At 40.0% G+C, this 16,826-nt stretch overlaps 1 protein-coding gene across 1 annotated transcript in view; it reads left to right on the forward strand.

Annotated features, from left to right (window-relative positions):
* The window catches only part of nav2b (neuron navigator 2b), an 89,689-nt gene that overhangs the window by 13,417 nt on the left and 59,446 nt on the right, over nt 1-16,826 (forward strand). The window contains exons 7-10 of the mRNA XM_073813413.1: nt 7,018-7,918; nt 8,442-8,551; nt 11,953-12,064; nt 15,660-16,004. Coding sequence (XP_073669514.1) covers nt 7,018-7,918; nt 8,442-8,551; nt 11,953-12,064; nt 15,660-16,004 — 1,468 coding nt within the window. The remainder of the gene's footprint in view (nt 1-7,017; nt 7,919-8,441; nt 8,552-11,952; nt 12,065-15,659; nt 16,005-16,826) is intronic.

A 16,826-nucleotide genomic window follows, 5' to 3' on the forward strand; every position in this document is an offset into this window, starting at 1 on the left:
CATGTGTTTTGGAGAAGGCGTGACTTTGGATGGCAATTTGAATGGAGGGTGGGATTGTGATTTCAGTGCTAGTAAGCTACCATTAGCATTTTTCAAAATCAGATACTCTGCCTTTAATGGTACCCATTGAATTCTATCGTATTTGTTTTTCCTACTATGGAAGTCAATGGGTACAATCAGATGTGTGCTTATCATCATTTATCAAAATATTTTCTTTTGTGTGCATAAGAAAAAAAAAGAAATCCATACAGATTTAGAACGACATGAGGATGAGAAAATTATGATAGGATTTTCAGTTTTGGGTGAACTATCCATTTAAGGCATTAGGTATAAATACATCACTGCACATTCTTAAAAAATTTATTTTTCATTTTAATACCCACTTTTTAACATGCCAATGACATCATATTCTCATGTTCATTTATGTGTGATGGCTTGCCATGGTTCCACTTGCTGACCCACTTTCTCAATGGCAGAGAGGCTCTTTGGCCCCCCGTTTGGAAAGTTGCCTATTACAGTAGTTGAATGCCCAAATTGGAAAGAAAACAATATAACGGGGCATATATGTGACCCTGCATGAGAAAACCAACATAAAGGCCTTTTTGTTGATTTACTTTGTGATCTACATAAAATCATCAAATGAAGAACATTCTGTAAAATATAACCTTGATTATTTCAATATACTAAGTAAGGCTATGAAATGAATGTTGATTAAAATCAAACTTTGATGCTCCAAATCTCAGAATAAGATTTAGATTTCAGTATGACTTTCACAGACAGGGTTACATATTGTTACGGGTAGTCGGACACCACCCTTAACATAAAGGAGAGACGCACACAGAGCAGCTCGTATCAAAAATATAGGGGTATTTATTTAACAGAAATAGGTTCAAAATAATGGGCAGGTTGTCAAATAAAGCTCGTAGTCACAAAGGCGGAACGTTGTCTACTGCTGGGTGGCCACAGTGTTGTAACTCCAGAAGGCACGGCTGTGCTCAGCTCTCAATCTCTGTGTGCGTGACTAGAAGCAGTCCGAGACTCTTTTATAATCAACCCATTAGGCTTCGCTCAGGTGCGGCTCATCTGTAATTAAAGAGACACTGCACTCACATATATGTAGGCATGAAGACCAGAGCTGGGGAATGTAACACCCCCACCCCAAAATGGTGACTTGTCGCCATACACTGATCAATAAAACACATATTTGTATAATCTTATGAATTTTGTACTCAGCTCACTGCCGAGCCAACCCAGACGATAGAGTTCCTGCTACAAAATCATCATTAAGGCGTATCTACATGTGAAAAAAGAATTAGAATTACACAGGAATATATCATAGATAAACCAAGGCATATTGCAACTACGCAATAGTTATTAAATAAACGAGCCCCCTATAAACTCTTTTTTTAGCACAACTGAATGTATACGTTCTTTTCCTAATTAAAGTTTTCCAATCAATATCCAAACAAACATGCAATAACTTTTATTCTAACAAACATTTTTTTTTTTTTTAACATTGTAAAAGTGTAACATTAAGAATCCACCCTAGACAACGCATCTGCGACAATATTGTCTTTTCCCCGTACATGCACAATTTGGAGGTTAAATGGTTGAAGCAATAAACTCCAGCGCATTAACCTACGGTTTGAATTGTACATGCGACTGAGGAATTTGAGTGGGTCATGGTCAGTATAAACCATAACGGGGTGTACCGTTGAACCTAAATACACTTCGAAGTGTTGAAGAGCCAAGACTAAAGCCAAAGTCTCTTGCTCAATAGTGGAGTACTTTTGCTGAGCAGGATTAAATTTCTTCGAGAAGAAACTCACGGGGTGGTTTACATTGTCAGCACCGGATTGTAAAAGTACGGCACCCGCGCCAACATTACTGGCATCCACAGCAAGTTGGAAAGGTTTATTAAAGTCTGGCGCAGCCAGTACGGGAGCAGTCAGCAGGAGCGCTTTGGCGTTTTCAAACGCTCTATTACAGGACTCCGTCCAGTCAAACTTAGTTTTAGGGCTCAATAAATTAGTGAGGGGACAAACCACAGTCGAAAAGTTCTTGCAAAAACTGCGATAGTAACCTACCATTCCTAAGAATCGGCGTAGCGCGCGCCGATCGCAGGGCACAGGAAATTCTTGAATAGCGGCTACCTTGGCCATTACTGGAAAAACTTTTCCTCTGCCAACTACCCGTCCCAGGTAAGTGACAGTGGCTTTCCCGAACTCACATTTTGCCAAATTAATTGTGAGATTTGCATTTGACAGCCTACAGAAAAGCTCTCGAAGTTTTGTTACATGCTCGGACCAGTGTGTACTATATAGGACAATGTCGTCTAAGTACGCCTCGCAATTTGACATTCCAGCTAAAACAATATTTACTAAGCGTTGGAATGTAGCAGGTGCGTTACGCATTCCGAAAGCCATAACCTTATAATGCATAAATGCATCTGGGGTCACAAAAGCTGATATCTGTTTTGCCCTTTGTGTAAGGGGCACCTGCCAGTAACCTTTTAGGAGGTCGATTTTTGTGACAAATGTGGCCGAGCCAACACGGTCTACACAGTCATCCATCCGCGGTAATGGATAACTGTCCGGCAATGTGATGGTATTAACACGTCTGTAGTCCGTACAAAAGCGGTAAGTGCCATCAGGTTTGCCAACCAAAAGGCACGGGGAACTCCAAGGGCTAGAGCTAGGTTCAGCAATATTGTTTTTTAACATGTACTCAACCTCTCGTTGCAGAATAGCTCGCTTTTCTGGATTTACCCTATATGGGTGTTGTTTAATCGGGCATTTATCACCCACGTCAATGTCATGTTCCAAAACTGTCGTCACAGTCGGAACATCTCCGAACAGCTCAGGGAAATCAGCGATCACAGACAATATGTCGGCGGTTTGATAGGGAGTTAAATGTGATAAATGATCTGCAATGACCGACAGCATAGCAGAGTTGTTGAGTCGACCTTCAATCACGCATCGCGACGGAGGAGACACTGCGTCATCTTCTTCTACCAGTGAAGAAAGCAACACGGAGGATTCGACTGGATGAGGTAAATTAGAATTACATAAGTTAGTTTTAACATTTTCACGTGTATAATATGGTTTGAGCATATTTACATGACAGACGCGAGAATGCTGTCGCTTATCTGGGGTTAAAATGACATAGTTCAAATCAGATATTTTCTTTTCAACAGTATATGGTCCTTTGAATCGTGCCTGGAATACAGAACCGGGCACGGGTAAGAGAACCAACACTTGGTCTCCAGGCTTAAATGAACGGGCTCTTGCTTTTCGATCATACCAAGTTTTCATGCTAGATTGGGTCTTTTCTAAATTATCTCTTGCGAGTTCACGCGCCCTGTATAGTCGGGTACGAACGTCGCTTATAAATTGTAATGCGCTACGAGAAGTAGGTTTGCTCAACCACCGATCTTTAATGACACTTAAAGGCGTACGCACATCGTGAGCAAACACCAGCTCTGCAGGGCTGAAACCAATTGATTCTTGCACAACTTCTCTAGAAGCCATAAGCATCCAAGGAATCGCATCTTCCCAGTCTGTACCCACCTCCAAACAATATGCACGCAGCATAGATTTTAGCGTTTGATGGTATCGCTCGAGAGCGCCCTGACTCTCCGGATGGTACGCGCTAGAGATGTGGTGACTAATTTGGAGCGACTTTAGGACTTGGGAAAAGACACGCGACGTAAAATTAGTTCCTTGGTCAGTTTGAACAAATTTTGGTAACCCAACGAAAGAAAAGAATTTTAATAAAGCCCTGGAAATTATTTTAGCCGTTATCTTCCTCAGAGGCACCGCCTCTGGGAAGCGAGTAGCAGTACACATTATAGTTAACAAGTACTGATATCCACTTTTTGACCGTGGAAGCGGACCGACACAGTCAATTATTACTTTCTCAAAAGGCTCACCGATGGCAGGTATGGGGTGTAACGGTGCAGGTGGAATTGTCTGGTTTGGTTTACCGCTGATCTGGCAGACATGGCACGTTTTACAATACTGCCTTACATCACGCTTTAGCCCAGGCCAAAAAAAATGACGAAGAACGCGGTTGAATGTTTTAGTCACACCTAAATGACCAGAAACACCATCATGCGCCACACTCAAGATAGCGCGTCTGCTTTCAGACGGAACAACAATTTGTTCAATCTCATTCCACACATCACTTTTCTGGGGTCTCCACCTCCGCATGAGCAAGCAGTCTTTGATGAAATAGTTCGGACTCTCGCTGGCACGACCTGAAACAGACTGAACTGCTTTAAAACATGAAGCAAGAGTGGGGTCTTTTTGCTGAGCATAAATAAGTTTTTCTAATGACAACGAGACATCTAACGTTTTTTCTCCCTTTTTTTCATCGTTCACTACAGGCACTGGGCTACCGCGGCACTGAGTGAAAGCGGGTTCGAAGAGCCTTTCACACTTCGCAGGGTGAGCGACAAAACTGTCACTCAGGTCGACGTCATCGGTAGGTGCTGCATCCCTCAACCTCTGAGCCTGCGACCTAGTGACGACACTTGTGGGAAATACCTCTGGGAATTTTTGTGCGCACTCATCAGGACACTCTTGAACGAGTGGTATAGACACAACCTCGGGTGGGACATCGCCACGGCTCCACACGTTTCCCCCGGCTAAATCATTGCCAAGGAGAAACGTGACACCGGGAATTGGTAAAGAGTCTTGAATGCCAACAACCACATCACCACACACCAAATCTGAATCAAGATGCACGTGATGTAAGGGAACATCGAGAAAACCCATCTCTATTCCTCGAACAAGAACACTACTGCCAGTTGCAGTCTTTTCAGACATCGGCAACAAGCCACGGAGAAGAAAAGACTGCGCAGCGCCAGTATCACGCAAGATGCGCACAGCAACAGCCTCTTCACCAGGCACAGATACGGTCCCATTCGTCAAAAAGGGCTCGTACACGGACTTGGTTTTCTCTGATTCTAACTCTGCACGAAATACAGGCGGCAATTTCATGGAAGAACTAACGAGACCCATTGGTTTTGTGGACTGTTTTTTCTTTAATATTAAACATTCTGCTACAACATGCCCGGGCTTTTTACAATAAAAACAGTGTCTGTCCTCTTGTTTTACGGTGGCATTCTTTTTCGTGTCTACATCGGTGCTAGTGGATGGATTAACTCTTAAGCGGAAACGTTCTCTGGAGATGTTATGCGTTAAAACATATTCATCAGCAAGTATAGCAGCTTCAGAAATAGATTCAGCCTTCTGTTCAACTACATAGGTTGCCACAGCGTTTGGCAAACAGTTTCTAAATTCTTCTAAAAGAATTAATTCACGCAATTTCTCCTGACTATCAACCTGCTGTGATGAGCACCAGCGGTCAAACAGGGCCGCTTTATCTCGTCCAAATTCAACAAAAGTTTGACGTTCCGCTTTTTTTAAGTTCCTAAACTTCTGTCGATATGCTTCAGGAATCAGCTGATAGCACCTCAGAATTGACGCTTTCACAACATCATAGTCACCGCTCTGCGCCACTGTTAGTGAAGAGTAAACCTCCTGCGCCCTTCCCACTAAAACGCATTGCAGGAGAAATGCCCACGCAGTTTTCGGCCAACTTAAATTGGTGGCAACACGCTCAAAGTGTGGAAAATATTTTTCCACATCTTTTTCCACAAAAGGTGGCACAAGTCGGATGTGACGACTGACATCAAATGAATTCGGATTAGAAGGAGGAATACCCTCCCTCTGGGCTTCGAGTTCTAATTTTCTCAACGCCAGTTCACGCTCACGGTTCTGTGCTTGCATGCGCTCACGATCAAACTCGATTTCCTTTTCTTTAATACTTAACTCTCTCAGCCGAATCTGTAGCTGTAACGCTTCTGTAGACACGAGAGACTGCATCTCTGCAGGCAGAATGCCCTTACCAATCAAAACGGTTTGTAACACAGCCTTGATTGTATCTTTGGTGCGCTTTTCAGCAGAAGTGAGCTCAATGTTATAAAGTGCAGCCAAATTCAGCAACTGCTCTTTGGAAAATTTCAAAAATGACTCCACAGAGGGTTCTTTAACGAATGCTTCCTCTGTTGCCATTTTAACGGAAAAAGACACTTAAATGCGCAAAATCGAATACAAGAAAACACTTACCAGAAAAAAAAAAACTTAACTGCGACGAAGCTACAAAGTAGCGAATATCTAAAGTGGTCAAACAAAGAGCACACTATAGGCTACAAACGACCACGAATTGTTACTTCCACCCACGAATTTAATCTAGTACTATCGAAGTACCAGCTCTCACTAAATAGACGATATGCCACAATATATCACAAGCTTATACGACTAAACAAAAGGTATTTTGATAGGCAAGATGTTGTCCAACTACTCTAACTAACTATACATGAAAACCAAAACAAAATTCTAAATGCCTACGCAATCTTCAGTGGCTTACTCAGCTCGAGACCCCATACGTGCCCCCTCCTGAGATATCCACCAAAATAAAATAAACTTCGATTCTAAACAAAACAGACAATCATAATTGCCCACCAGAATACTCACCAAAATGTCGTAGCATTCAAAAGTTCCGCAATTAACACTAAAGTCCAACTTAACCAAACTATTAATCTCGGACGAGCCTCCACTATGTTACGGGTAGTCGGACACCACCCTTAACATAAAGGAGAGACGCACACAGAGCAGCTCGTATCAAAAATATAGGGGTATTTATTTAACAGAAATAGGTTCAAAATAATGGGCAGGTTGTCAAATAAAGCTCGTAGTCACAAAGGCGGAACGTTGTCTACTGCTGGGTGGCCACAGTGTTGTAACTCCAGAAGGCACGGCTGTGCTCAGCTCTCAATCTCTGTGTGCGTGACTAGAAGCAGTCCGAGACTCTTTTATAATCAACCCATTAGGCTTCGCTCAGGTGCGGCTCATCTGTAATTAAAGAGACACTGCACTCACATATATGTAGGCATGAAGACCAGAGCTGGGGAATGTAACACATATCATGTGATTTTTTTTGCATTTACAGAGAAAACAACTCCATCACCCATAATGCTTGAAAATGGGCCAGTCAGCTCTTCGATTCCTCCGCCCAGCGGCAGTGCAGCCACATCTAAACCCTGGAGAAGCAAGTCGCTCAGCGCTAAACACACTGCCACATCCTCCATGGTCGCAGTTAAACAGCCATCTCCACCTTCTCTCGAGGTTCCTCCTAAAGTGATCGCCCAGAAGTCCATGCTGGAAAAGCTCAAGCTCTTCAACAGCAAAACAGTTTCCCGAGCCCCAAAAGCAGAATGCCTGGATGCTGCAGAACCAGAGGAAGGTCAGGTACACAATGAGATCAACCCTGGAAACCAGCGACCGGTCACTCCCAGCGGCTCTAGGTGCTCCAGTCCCAAGCTGGCCTTGAAAGGCATTGCACAACTGACACTTGGCAGGGCCTTGGCACCCAAAATAGCATTCGAAAAAGTCAGGTCGAAACCTAAAGAGAAAAACACACAACTGCCTGTCGCAGAATCGGACCACCTTAAACCTGTTGCGCCCGAGTCCAAAAAGTCAATTCCTAAAGGAAACAAAGGCACCAACGTTGCCAAAAAAGACCGTTCGAAAGCAGCTATTAGTGGCATACCCAAACCAAGCCAGGGTGGCAGGGCTGCAGCACCAAATAAGACTTTAATGTCGCCCCCTTGTGGTCTGGATGTCGAACGGCCACGGCACGGAAAGTTTGGTTTGTCTGTGCATAAAGAACAAAAGGACATTAAAACCTCCGACTCTACTTCTAGCTTGGTGGTTTCAGACAAGGAAAGTAGCCACGATGTTGCTAAAGGCGCTCAGACCCACTCAATAGCCAGCAATACAGTCAGTGTGCAGCTTCCAAAGCAACAATACAACCACCCAAACACCGCTACTGTCGCTCCATTTATGTACAGGTAAGCATCATTGCTACATAGAAATTTAGGTATTTAAATGTTTGTATGTATATTAACACACAGTCCCTTAATGTTTTTTTCATGCACATATTGCATCTAAATCAGTGTTTCCCAACCAAGGGGCCGGGCCCATAGGGGGGCATCAGCAGATTTCAAAGGTGGCCATAAGATTACTTAAAATTATAAAAAAATTGGACAAAACAAACATTAAAATAAGCTAAAACAAGCAAAAATCTTATTTTTTGGCCATATTAGTAGGGAATATACATCTGTCTAGTTATTCCAAGCTTTTGTTATGTTTATCTGGTGAGTGGGGGGCTTTCAAATATTGTTGTGGGCAACTAGGGGTCCTTGATGTGAAAAAGGTTGGGAACCACTGATCTAAAGCACCTTACAGTTTATTAATCCGCATTTGGAATCATGATTCTGCCATTGCTAGTGCGGTGCCATACCCATTAAGTGCCATAATAAATGTGGCACTGAACCTATGGATTGCCTTGTCTGTCTGTTTGTTTGTTTGTAGGTCTCAAACAGAAATCAATAAAAGCGGGATAATGGCGGGAACAGAAGAACGAAGAGACGAAATAAGTTTGCGCAGCAAATCCATTCATACTTCTCTTGAGAACCTCACAGGTACGAATAAGTGAGAATAATGATTTATAGTCTGTCTTTTAAGTTTGTTATATGTGAGTACACCAAACAAACATCCTAACCTAACAAATTAAATCTTATCTTTTTTAGTTCAATTCAAATGGATTTATATGGCACTTTTTACTTAGTATTCTTTATAACAACATAGTATTGCGTAGTATCAAATCAGCTTTACATGAGAAAAGAAAACCGGAAAATGTATAAATATATTGTAGAATGCATGATATTATTTCATTTTTTGTCCTGCATGTACCTTTTTTCGACTACTGGACAATTAGTCAGTTACTATGATCGATGGATAACAGGTGTCACTGGGACGTTACCCTTTAAATAGTTCCTAATATGTAGCATTTAGGTACAAAAAAGTACCTTTTGAGGTACTGGTAACACTTTACAATAAGGTTCATTAGTTAACATTACTTAATGTATCAACTAACATGAACAAACCATGAGAAATACAGTACATTTGTTATAGTATTTATTCATCTTTGTAAATGTTAGTTCATAGAAATAAAGCTTTTAATTGCTTGTTAGTTCATAGTGCATTAACCAACATAACAAGATTAAAGTATTAGTAATTGTTAAAATTAACATTAACAAAGATTAATTAATGATGTATAAGTGCAGTTCATTATTCGTTCATGTTAACTAATGTAGTTAACTAATGAACCTTATTGTAAAGTGTTACCGAGGTACTAATAATTAACTTTTTAGGAACAAAGGTGTAAGAATGTGAAATGGTGAAGTCTTGAAAGGATTAGTCCATTTTCTTAAAAAAAATCCGGATAATTTACTCACCACCATGTCATCTAAAATGTTGATGTCTTTCTTTGTTCAGTAGAGAATAAATTATGTTTTTTCAGGAAAACATTCCAGGATTTTTCTCATTTTAATGGACTTTAATGGACCCCAACACTTAACCGTTTTAATGCAGTTTCAAAGGACTCTAAACGATCCCAAACGAGGCATAAGGGTCTTATCTAGCGAAACGATGAACATTTTTGACAAGAAAAATAAAAAATATGCACTTTTAAGCAGCAAATTTTCTCGTCTATCTCCGTAAAAGTAAAAAGGTCACGCGTAAAAAGGTCACGTGTTACATACAGTATATAAAAACGCACATTTGCGGACCATTTTAAACAATAAACTGACACAACGACATTAATTAGTATCATTCGACATACAACAACGTCGGAACGGTCCTCTTTCTCCACACTTGTAAACACTGGGGTGGTAGTTTTGCATACGTCAGCTGTGACCTTTTGACGTGATGACGCATTACGCCAGGTTGCGCTGGTACGTCACACAGCCGGTGCAAGACGAGAAGTTGTGGTTCAAAAGTACATTTTTGTTTTCTTGCCGAAAATTAAGACCATTTCGCTAGATAACACCCTTATGCCTCGTTTGGGATTGTTTAGAGTCCTTTGAAGCTGCCTTGAAACTGTAAACTGTTGGGGTCCAATAAAGTCCATTAAAATGAGAAAAATCCTGGAATGTTTTTCTCAAAAAAAATAATTTCTTCTCGAGTAAACAAGGAAAGACATCAACATTTTGGATGACATAGGGGTGAGTAAATGATCTGGATTTTTTTAAAGAAAATTTAGTGTCCCTTTAATGTTGTTATAACTCTGTATGAGTTATTTTATTTTGTAAAAAACACAAAGGAGGAAATTTTGTTAAATCATAATACGCACACAGTTTACAGTACCCATTATTAACTGTGTCACTACCATCACATACGTTTTAAAATATCCCATACAGGTTTTAAACAACATAAGGGTATAATTTGACAAAAAAAAAATTTTTGTGTAAACTGTCCCTTTAAACAATTTTCATAACGATTTCGAATTGATATATAAAACAACAAAAAAAGTATACCGAGCTGTATTTTCTTAAGCCAATGTCAGACCAATCCGAGGGTTAAAACGAAAACAAAACTACTCTCATCTGCATGTTAAAGGCCATAGATGTCAAGGAGTTGCCAAGGCCTACCAGCGGTGTGTGTGTATGTGTGTGTGGATCCTTTCTCTGTGTGTCAGAGAGAAAAACTCCTCACCACGGGGGAAAGTCACTGGACTGGTGCAGACATGAGAGCTATATTCCAACTTCCCCTCTCTCTTTTCCATGAAGGAAAGGAAAAGGCAGGACGGCCTTTACAAGAGCTTCATTCATGAATCAATCAGCACATTCTCTGGGAAAACAACTCAAAACGTGTCCGACAGATCGTTTATTCGTCTTAGAAACGTATTGACAATAGAAAACGTGCAGGGAAGAACAGCCTTATCTTCTCTATGGACCAAACAGGAAGCTGTAGTCCATCTTCTGCAGAAGTTGGTTCTCGTGAGGACACTTTAGAAGAATGCGTCAGTCTCAGGAGTAGATGTGAGGAGGTGGACATCTCTGATGGACCTTTAACATCATCGGAAGGGTTGTCAGAAAACACTCAAGCGAGGGTTTTGAATGATGGGGAGGTGAATGCATACAGCTGTGTGTATCAGGTGCACTTGACCCAGCATGCGGGTGTATGGGATGGCATTGCACGGGTTAATGAGGAGATCCTTCTGACCATGTTGGATATTTTTGAGAAGCGTGAAAGTAAGTCTGGTGATTGAAGCAGGATGTATTTGTTCCATGTTCTTTGGCACCTTTCTTTAACAGGAAACCGGATTATATTACATCACATTTATGCATTTGGCTGATGACTTTTTATCTAAAGCGACTTGCACTTTACAGTTTCTACGTGTGTACTCTTGCACCTATGACCTTTGAGCTTCTAACGCAATGATGGGCCAGATTTGAATCTTTGTCCCTTCTGTGAATGCACATGTGCGCTGGCAAGTGTGCTTTTCAAAACAATGGTGTGTTTCAGGCCTCGGTAATTCAAAAATTGATGTTATAGGTGGGTCTCTTTTGGAGATTTAGCATTAGTTTTGGCAAGAGTTTGTTCCTTGCTTTTACAGCCTTTAAGAATGTACCGTACCACGGCACTCATATTCCTACACGTTTTACATCATGTGTGAGTTTGTGTATTTGGGTCTGTGTGCCTCGTGAGCCCCCTCATGATCGGTAAACAGCCCTTAATCCAACTGACCAAATCCCTCACCCTCACCTCCAGAATACACTGCGTGTTTATTTTTAAGCAGTGCTTGGGTAACGTTACTTCACAAAAAGCTCTTTTACAGAAGGTTTGAGGATTTAACTTAAAAAAAGAAGGAGAGTTTGGAGGAAGGCTTCTTCATTTACATTATATCCCATGATTCCTAGGTGCATTTTTTAAGCGTTTTTAACGTGCGTGAACGTGTGTGTTCGGACATGCCTCAGAGTTACGGTAGCAGCTGTTTGAAGATGTGGTGAAGTTCGTGATGAAAAGTCTGTTTTTTCAGGTGAGGACTCCGAGACCAAGAGACAACGTACTGTAAAAAACATTGCAGATCTCCGGCAAAATCTAGAAGAAACCATGTCCAGCCTGCGAGGGACACATCATATGAGTCACAGGTAAGATCGGTGTGGCTGTCTATGTGAATGAGTGCATGGTTTTTGCTTATGAGTGGTTGATAGATAATCAACATTAGATTTTAGGATAAATATGTATGGATCTGTTAGGGAAAGTATACTATGTTTTAGCTATAATATAGTGACTGGTGATAGTTGCTTTCATGTTTTCAAATCACTTACAAGAATAGACCCAAAGTGAAAAAAATTCTCATAATTTACTCACCCTCTTGGTATCCCAGATGTATATGACATCTTTTTCCAAAAATAATTTACATTTAAAATATCTTTGTTATCTAATGTTATTAAGAGAATATGTGTGAACTATATCTTTAATTTTTCAAAGTACAATTTTTTAATGTCTTAATATACAGTGTATATTTTTTATTTTATTTAATTTATTTTATATATATTTATATTTAATATTTTATATATACACAGTTCTGTGCAAAAGTCTTAGGCCACCACCACCAGACTTGTTGTTTTAGAAGTTTTAATGTGCATCCATATTTATTTTTCAATCTATTTTATTAAAATACAAACAGAAAATACAAAAAATATGTACACAAACTAAAAAAAAAACAATTTTCGAAACTAAATGTCTTCTTCAGACATCGGTCAGTATTTAGTGTGACCTCTCTTGGCACTTAACACATCTTGAGCTTTTTTGAGGAGACTGAAGTCCTGAAGTAATTCTATTAGAAGTTAAGATTTAATTTCATATAGGTTAAAGACTAACTAAACCCCTGGTCAGAGCCTGACTCCACCCACTGGTCATATTTGAAAAATGCAAGAAAAGTGGGCAGACCCCAATGGAGATACAGGGGACGAACTGAGCTCGTACCAAGGGCGTGGTGAGATCGTAACAAGGGGGCGTGGTAAGCTTGAACCTGCTTATGTAGGGTCGTACCGCTTACATCACGCAATACCACAACATCCAACATAAAAATTCAACTGCAGTAGCCACCGTTCAACCTGAAGAGGGCAGCACTCTGACGTTTTTACACCATATATTGTAGCATTGTAACACTTTATACGCAAATGTCAAGAAAGTTACTCAAATCAATGAACAGCACTAAAAAAGCCCAATTCTTACAGACCATTAACTTAAATAAGTTAAGTTGCCTGCTATTGCTGAAGTGAAAGGGCAGTTTACCCTAAATACTTGACACTTCAGCTTACACTTTTATACTGTTTTTAATACTACATACACATTTCCTGTATTTTCTGGTTGTATTATAATAAAGAACCTGAGAAATTATTAAATATAATCCCTATAACATTGCAAAAACAACACATCTAATTATGGCATGTTGGCCTAAGACTTTTGCACAGTGTAAATGTATGTGTATGTATGTATGTGTATATATGTAAGGGATAATGTAGAGGCAGCCGGTAGTTATTGGGAAATAAGCCCCGACAGTGTGATCAGGACCCGACGCGAAGCGGAGGGTCTTGTATCACACTGAAGGGGCTTATTTCCCAATAACTACCGGCTGCCTCTACATTATCCCGCTTATTACACGGCTACTTGTCACATAAGAAAAAAAACTGGACATGAATATGAATTTGAAACATTTTATTGGCATATTTGTTTTAAATTAACATTTTTATCCTTCCGCGAAACTTTGCACAGATGCATAAAATGATCGTAATACCTTATTAAGATCCTCTGCTTCATACTTGTCTCCATTTTTTCTCTTTTAGCCAGTCTTTGAGAAGTTTTAATGCCCATTCTGTATTTTTTTGTGTGTTGGCTTCGTAGCTGTCATGCTCTATTTTGTCAAGTTCAGTCTCAGTAAGCTGTCTGTGCTTGTCGTGGTTGTCGAGTGTTTGTCACAAGATGGCGCCAAACAGACAGTAATCTTTATTGATCTTTATTGGCGCGGAGCGATTTTACTCGTGCAAGTAGTCCGGCTATGCGTTATTATTTTGGAGCGGTTATTATTTGAAAAGAACGAACCTGCAAATGTCTCAACTGACCAATCAGAATCAAGCATACCAGAGAGCCATGTAATAAATATATATAACCCAATCATAAAAACTACATGCATAATAATTATATGCATAATACATAATAATTATATGTTGTCAGAAAAGAGGTACAAAAGCTTTCACTGGGACGGTACCCTTTAAAACGGTACTAATATGCACCATTTAGGTTCCAATATGTAACTTCAAGGTACTAATATGCACCCTATACGTAGAAAGGTGTACTTTTTGAAGGGATACCGCCCCCAGTGACAGCTGTTGAACCTTTATTTCTGAGAGGGTGGCATGTCTTGACAGACTTTTTCATTTAAATTTGTATACATGGTGTGTTTTTATCTGATGAAAGTGTATGTTTGAAAATAAGAATTATTATTTGCATACACTTGTATGAGGTATTTGTTAAATACATTACATTATAATGATATATTTCTATTAATGCAACAATAATAATGTGTAATAGCAAGCAAGTTCACACCTATTACAAACACAAAGCTTATACTTACACTTCTTTTTTTTAAATTATAGCCGAAATATCATTTTGTCTTCATAGTTCATCTTTTACACTAGCTTATCATATAACTACGGTTATCAGATTTGTACAAATTTGATGATGATGGGGTCCCTCTACTGGTTGTTGCCTCTTATTGCACTTTCCTCTGCTAAATGAATTCCGTTCAGAAAGGCTGAAGTACAACATGACATTAATTATGATGAGGCACAGAGATCACAGAACAGCACTGAATGCCCCCCGTTGTTCCTGGGTGTGTGAACCCTTTTATCTTTGAGGGTTTGTGAACTGTTAAAATCTCTAACAGGCTTTGAGAAAGACAGTTTGATTGGCATTAGGAGCTGTTTTGGGGGTGCAGTTTTTGCCCTCGCCGTGATCGGTTTGATGTGCCTCTCCGTCTTTCAGTGTACAAAAGATAGCCGTAAAATCGTCCGGGGCCACCCCACTGACTGCTAATGCTGGATAAAGGCCTGTTAGAATATCCCAGACAGGATGTAGAATTGTGCCAGAAACGCAATGTTACTTATGCATTTTGTTTCTGCTGTCTTTGTTTCTTCATGAGACAATTTTATTTTTTTCTTAAAGGGCCGGTACACATAAAATGGAAAAAAGAAAATTCATGAATACAAAATGACTAATTTTGCTAAATTGCCATAGAACTTTTATCTAGATCTTATCCAAAGCTATAAACTATTTATTTCTTAAAGGTACAGTTCACCTGATAAAAATGTAATTATTTATTTTTAGAAAAATCAATTGTATTTACTTTGCAAAAAGTACATTTAACCCTTTATCTCAAGAGATGACTGTCACCCCCAAAAATACCATCATGTATTTTCATAACTAACAATTTTCTTTTGAAGGACATGAATTGTAATTATTTAGCAAACTTTCAATGCAGCTTTTATCCAAAGCGCTTGCATTCAATCAAACCCATGACCCATACCAATGTAGTTTTCTACCAAATCACTACAATGACACCATTTTAACAAGATTCATCTTTGATAGCCATGTCCCTCGATGTATCTACCTGACTATGAAACATTAAAAGTGCATGTTTACATTAAAAGTCTTTTCACTCTGCCCATTACCTGCCAGCACCCTGGAGACGACATTTGACAGCACCGTAACCACAGAGATTAATGGCCGGGCCTTGCATTCACTTAGTCCCCGCCCTGCCTCTGCATTGCCATGGCGACTGGGCTCTTCCAGTCCTCGTTTACAAGCCGGCGATGCCCCATCATCAGGGAACGGGTACGCCCACCATGGCTATGGGCGCCACGTGCGCAGTTATCAGACCTGCGTGCACAACAGATCTCTGAATGGCCTTGAGCACTCAGACAATGTGGAGGAGCTGGAGGGGGTTGCCATGGAGATGCCAGGGTACATGAGTGATGGAGATATCCTGGGCAAAAGCATGAGGGTGGACAATGTCGCTTGTGGGTAAGTTTGGTTAGATTTTTTTGCAAATTGTTTAAATGTTTCATGTATATGAGTGCTATGTTATGCGTGTATAAGATTACTGTGCAAAGTCATCCAGGTGTCATAAAGGTGAGAAAGTAATTATCTGTATCTGCCTCCAGGAGGCACTATTTAGTTTTAGAACTTTTTTCTCTCTGTTCTTGTCTTTCTTTCTGTCATTCATATTTACAATAACATGCATGCCAAAAAAGTTCCCTATAATGACAAGTAGCATTTTGACAAAACTGTACAATTTGCCTTTCTTAACAGGTTATGTTTGTTTAGCGCTACATTAAAAGGTTTCGTGTGTACATGCGAGTGTGTAAACAGTACAGTGGCTCAGTACTCCCTGCACGAATTCCTACACTGTCCGTGAGCGGCTAGCCGCAGCTTTTCAGCATGTAATCAGTCTATGTTATTCCCCTTCATTGGTTCATTGTGTTGGTCATCAGGAGCTCTGCCAGGTTTTGCTTGCATGCCCAAAGTCTGCGTGCCCCAGTAAAACATGCTGGTGTGGTTTGTGGCAAAATGCAAATTACTGTATGTGAAGATGAACTCTAGCCTCGTCCTGTCTGCTCTGTCTTTGCCGTTTTAAGCAGCTACACATTTACACGGTTACATCTAATAGAAATGTTTCAAATATTACAAAACAATCATATTATTATTATTTTTATATTTTATTTTTGCATAAATATTTTTCAATATTTTACTATGTTTTTACCTCAACTTAGATGAATAAATACATGCCTATCTTTTATCAATGCGTGCACTTTTAATCTTTGTACAGCACTTCATACTCGTGTA

The sequence above is a fragment of the Paramisgurnus dabryanus genome, chromosome 23 (assembly GCF_030506205.2).
Source record: "Paramisgurnus dabryanus chromosome 23, PD_genome_1.1, whole genome shotgun sequence".
NCBI lineage: Eukaryota > Metazoa > Chordata > Actinopteri > Cypriniformes > Cobitidae > Paramisgurnus > Paramisgurnus dabryanus.